This window comes from Aquarana catesbeiana, linkage group LG05 (assembly GCF_042186555.1).
Source record: "Aquarana catesbeiana isolate 2022-GZ linkage group LG05, ASM4218655v1, whole genome shotgun sequence".
Taxonomy (NCBI): domain Eukaryota; kingdom Metazoa; phylum Chordata; class Amphibia; order Anura; family Ranidae; genus Aquarana; species Aquarana catesbeiana.
In genome coordinates, this window is record NC_133328.1 from 108,539,923 (window position 1) to 108,545,922 (window position 6,000).

Here is a 6,000-nt window from a genome sequence, read left to right on the forward strand (position 1 = left end):
AACAAACACAAGCAATAAATGTCACCAAAGATTTGCTTATTTTTTTTTATTTGAAAAAGGTTTTACACATTGTCTGGCATATTGATAGCCCCCCACCCGCAAAGAACTCAAGGTATCTTAGCCGGACATCATGGGCACTCAGGGAGGGAAAGCCAGGACGGCCACTTTCAAGCGCCGTCAGGATTGATTCATGTTGAATTCCGGCCTCAGGCCCAACTGAGCCAGCATAGTTTGCAGAATGTTTCCATAAAAAGTTGTGTAGAACACAGAACGCCAGGATAATGTGATTCAGTTTGTACTCCGCCATATGTATGGGTGTAAGAAATAGGCGGAACCGGCAGGCCATGATTCCAAACGTGTTTTCCACCACTCTTCTGGCTCTGGCCAGCCGGTAATTAAAAACCCTCTGGTCCAGGGTGAGGGTCCTCATAGGGAATGGCCGCATAAGATGGTCCCCCAGCGCAAAAGCCTCATCCGCAATGAAGGCGAATGGGAGTCCTTCCACATTGTCTTCTGGAGGTGGCAAGTCCAAGCTGCCATTCTGGAGACACCTGTAAAACTCCGTCTGGGCGATGACTCCACCATCGGACACCCGTCCATTCTTCCCCACGTCCACATACAGGAACTCGTAATTAGCCGACACCACCACCAACATCACAATACTATTGAACCCCTTATAATTATAATAGTACGACCCCGAGTTGGGTGGTGGGACGATGTGGACGTGTTTCCCATCAATTGCCCCTTCGCAGTTAGGAAAGTCCCACCGCTGGGCAAAGTGGGAGGCTACAGTCTGCCATTCCTGTGGCGTGGAAGGAGACTGTTGAGGAAAACCAAAAAAAAAATTAGTCATTTTGCACATAAACAGGGGAAGCTGATTAGACACCAACATTCTTGGCCAACATCAAGATAACATTTATTAATGGGAATTTTTAAACACCTAAGTATAAGGTACACCTATGATATCCCCCCCCCTCCTATGCCCTTTCTAACATTATAGGGGGGGGGGGGCTCTTGGACAAGTAACCCTTTCCACTTCATTGAGATATGAATGCCTAAATAATGGGTATTACTTTGAACAGCCCCTCCTTAGTTACACTATTGACAGCCCACTAGACAGGTAAGAAGTGTCATAATACAAAGATATAAATACACACTATACACATTTCAGCACATTTGGACATTCTGCTATTACCTATCAAGATAATAATAGGATAAAAAAACTTTAAACATTACCATTTGAAAGTATTCAGGCAGGCCCTTGCACTACATGCTTTGGGGAATTCATCCATACAACTGACCACAAAAGAGATGGGTATAGTGTGTATGGGTTTGGCAAAGTCAGCAGATAGATGATTGAGGATAGATAGAGAATTGTTATCAGCTGACTTAGCAGTTGGAGGGAGGGAGGGTTCCAAATGATTTGTGGACTCCCAAAAAAAGCCTCTGGCACTCTGCCTGAATTTAAAGCACAAATCACATTTCTAAACATTTTAGGGGGTGTTTGGGGTAAAGAACTACTATGGAGCTGATAAAATACATTGTTAAGTGACTACATGAGGTGAATATAGGGGCAGGAGACCATGCTGGGGAGGTAAGTGAAGGCAAATATGTATGAAGGACAAAAAAAAAATTACATAAAAATCCAGCATACATGAGGACAAAGGGGACATTCACAGCATATTACAATCATGGTCATTAGGGATTGAGGAAAGAAATACAATATATTATCAAACATTAAATACAATAAAATGTGATATTAAAGGATAAAAATCTTACCTTAATATACTCCTTCTGCAGGACCTGTATGATGGCAGAACAGGTCTCTGGGATAATGATCCCCAGAGCCTGGGGGAGTTGCCTGTCGAGAACTTGAGGTCCTACAGGCTTCTCCCCATCACCAAGTATCGCAGGGTGGCGACGAGTCTCTGCTCCGGAGTGATGGCTTGCCTCATGCAGGTATCCTGCCTGCTAATATAAGGGGTCAGCAAAGCCAACAAATGGTGAAATACGGGGTCCGTCATCCGGAGAAAGTTCCTGAAATCATCAGGATTATTCTCACGGATCTCACGGAGCAAAGGCATGTGACAGAACTGGTCACGCTGAAGCAACCAATTCTTGGTCCATGAACTCCTCCCCACCCTGTTCATGGACTGGACTTGTGTCAAGGTCAGGACCCCAACACCAAGCCCTGGCACAGCATGAACTCTACGAGGAGTACGTATACGCAACATGGCTAGAAAACGGTCGGCTGCTCAGAACGAAGTAACAGAACACACTGAAGAACAGCAAGGCCTGTGAAGAGCAACCTGAAAAACAGTAACGAACGAACAAGAACACAATAACTAATCAAAGTCACGTGTAGCTTGCTTGAACGCACTGAAGAGCAGATACAAACCCACAAGCACAAACTGAACCGCAGAAAACGATCTGAAAGCTACGAGTCTGAAAAAGCGTGAATCGTCTCTCACCAAACTTTTACTAACATGAGATTAGCAAAAGGAGCCCAAAGGGTGCCGCACTTGGTTCTGAACCGGCCTTTTCTAGTCTCGTCGTACGTGGTTGACGTCACCGCGTTTTTGGCGATCGGAAATTCCGACAACTTTGTGCGACCGTGTGTACGCAAAACAAGTTTGAGCCAACATCCGTCGGAAAAAATCCTAGGATTTTGTTGTCGGAATGTCCGATCAACGTCCGACCGTGTGTACAGGGCATAACAGGTTTTCTTCTAAGATTGCCCTGAATTTGGCTCCATCCATCTTCCCATCAACTCTGCCCGGCTTCCCTGTACCTGCTGAAGAAAAGCATCCCCACAACATGATGCTGCCACCACAATTTTTCACGGTGAGGATGGTGTGTTCAGGGTGATGTGCAGTGTTAGTTTTATGCCACACATAGGGGTTGATTTACTAAAGGCAAATAGACTGTGCACTTTTGAAAGTGCAGTTACTCCAGAGCTTAGTAAATGAGGTAAACCTTCACATTACACAGAACACCCAATCACATGCAAGGAAAATAAAAAAAAACAGCATTTTTGCTTGCACACGATTGGATGATGGAAGTCTGCAGAGCTCTCCCTCCTTTACTAAGCTCTGGAGCAACTGCACTTGCAAAAGTGCACAGTCTGTTTGCCTTTAGTAAATCAACCCCACAGCGTTTTGCTTTTAGGCCAAAAAGTTCAATTTTGCTCTCATCTGACCAGAGCACCTTCTTCCTCATGTTTGCAGTGTCCCCCACATGGCTTCTTGCAAACTGCAAATGGTACTTCTTATGGCTTTCTTTCAACAATGGCTTTCTTCTTGCACTCTTCCATAAAGGCCAGATTTGTGGAGTGCACAACTAATAGTTGTCCTGTGGACAGATTCTCCCACCTGAGCTGTGGATCTCTGCACCTCCTCCAGAGTTACCATGGGCCTCTTGGCTGCTTCTCTAAATAATGCTCTCCTTGCCCGGCCTGTCAGTTTAGGTGGACGGCCATGTCTTGGTAGGTTTGCAGTTGTGACATACTCTTTCCATTTTCAGATGATGGATTGAACAGTGCTTTGTGAGATGTTCAAAGCTTGGGAGATTTTTTTATGACCTAACCCTGCTTTAACCACTTCAGCCTCGGAAGATTTGGCTGCTGAATGACCGGGCCATTTTTTTGCAATTCAGCACTGCGTCGATTTAGCTGACAATTGCGACGCTGCACCCAATCAAAATTGAAGTCCTTTTTTTCCCACAAATAGAGCTTTCTTTTGGTGGTATTTGATCATCTATGCAGGCTTTTATTTTTTGCCCTATAAACAAAAAAAGAGCGACAATTTTGAAAAAAGCACAATATTTTGTACTTTTTGCTATAATAAATGCCCCCATTTTGTTTTTTAAAAAGCTATTTTTTTCTCAGTTTAGGGCAATATGTATTCTACATATTTTTGGTAAAAAAAAGCGCAATCAGCATACATTGATGGGCTAATTTTTTGGTTTTTAACCCCATCATGACAGGTGATACAAAAGGCATGCTACAGACAGAGGTAGTTTGTATCAAGCTATCTGCCTATGACAAGGGAGTCTGTCATAAATAATATTATATTACAGTTCTGTCTGTAAACTTGGAAAACAGTGTTTTGAGTCTTTTATTTTTCTCTTAACCCCTTCCCGACCAGCCGCCGCAGTGTCAAAAGTGTCCGATGTGTCCACCGCAATGTTGCAGTCCCAATAAAAATCGCAGATCACCGCCAATACTAGTAAAAGAAATATAAAAAAAAATAATAAAAATGACATAAATCTATCCCCTATTTTGTAGACGCTATAACTTTTGCGCAAACCAATCAATATACGCTTATTGCAATTTTGTTTACCAAAAATATGTAGAAGAATACATCAGCCTAAACTGATGAAGAATTTTTTTTTGGGGGGGGGGGGGGATATTTATTATAGCAAAAAGTACAAAATGTGTTTTTTTTTCAAAATTGTCGCTCTTTTTTTGTTTACAAAACCGTGATCAAATTCCACCAAAAGAAAGCTCTTTGTGGGGGAAAAAAAGACATACATTTTGTTTGGGCAAAACGTCGCACGACTGCGCAACTGTCAGTTAAAGTGACACAGTGCATAGTTGCCAACATTGAAAAAAAAATATGTGGGACACTTTTTTGGCTGTAGGCGGAGCCGTACAATAATTAGGGGGCGGGGCATTCGTTTGTAGGCGCGGCTTCACAAAAATTCATAAGTGCGGCGCGCGAAGCGCGTCACGGCAAAAAAATGGGCATGGCTTATGTGAAAGTGGGCGTGGCTTACATGAAAGTGGACGTGGCTTACGTGAAAGTGGACGTGGCTTATATGGGCGTGGCTCAAGAGGGTGTGGTTAGAGTCTGAGATGAATGAGGGATGGAGAGGGAAAGGAGGAGAGGGAAATGACGAGACAGCAGCCCCAGATCCTACACAATAGAAATATGTGTATTCTAGAAAGTTTAACAATCAGCAGATAAAGATACTCCAAACACCTGGTGTTAAAGCTTCAATCATCCCGACACCATGGTTGTTATGGTGTCAGGATGATTGAAGCGCATTATTTCTATTATTACATTGTAATATAAAATTAAATCATTCAACTCACCATAATGCCGAATCAGTGGGATCCCTGAGCGTGTCACTAGCCACATCGCCTGCCACCAGCAGAGTCTGTCCTTGCATCAGGTGCCCCCGGCAGAGTCTGTCCTTGCATCAGGTGCCCCCGGCAGAGTCTGTTCTTGCATCAGGTGCCCCCGGCAGAGTCTGTCCTTGCATCAGGAGCCCCCGGCAGAATCTGTCCTTGCATCAGGTGCCCCCGGCAGAGTCTGTCCTTGCATCAGGTGCCACCAGCACAGTCTGTCCTTGCATCAGGTGCCACCAGCAGAGTCTGTCCTTGCATCAGGTGCCACCAGCAGAGTCTGTCCTTGCATCAGGTGCCCCCGCCAGAGTCTGTCCTTGCATCAGGTGCCCCCGCCAGAGTCTGTATAGACCCCCTCAGTGCAGACCCCCTCCATCAGTGCAGACCCCCTCCATCAGTGCAGATCCCCTCCATCAGTGCAGACCCCCCCTCGGTGCAGCCCCCCCTCTATTATTGCAGCCCCCCTCTATTAGTGCAGACCCCCCTCAGTGCAGCCCCCCTCTATTAGTGCAGCCCCCCCTCTATTAGTGCAGTCCCCCTCTATTAGAGCAGACCCCCCTCAATTAGTGCAGCTCCCCCTCAGTGCAGCCCCCTCAGTGCAGCCCCCCTCTATTAGTGCAGACCTCCCCTCAGTGCAGCCCCCCTCTATTAGTGCAGCCCCCCCTCAGTGCAGCCCCCCTCAGTTAGTGCAGCCCCCCTCAGTGCAGCCCCCCTCAGTTAGTGCAGCCCCCCCTCAGTGCAGCCCCCCCTCAGTTAGTGCAGCCCCCCCTCAGTGCAGCCCCCCTCAGTGCAGCCCCCCTCAGTTAGTGCAGCCCCCCCTCAGTGCAGCCCCCCCTCAGTTAGTGTAGCCCCCCTCAGTGCAGCCCCCCTCA

At 46.2% G+C, this 6,000-nt stretch overlaps 1 protein-coding gene across 1 annotated transcript in view; it reads right to left on the reverse strand.

Moving 5' to 3' along the window:
- Positions 1-5,507, reverse strand: part of LOC141144399 (ATP-binding cassette sub-family B member 5-like) — a 307,989-nt gene extending 302,482 nt beyond the window's left edge. The window contains exon 1 of the mRNA XM_073630051.1: positions 5,096-5,507. Within this exon, the coding sequence (XP_073486152.1) occupies positions 5,096-5,098 (3 nt within the window). The 5' untranslated portion in view covers positions 5,099-5,507. The remainder of the gene's footprint in view (positions 1-5,095) is intronic.
- Positions 5,508-6,000: the final 493 nt, after the last annotated feature.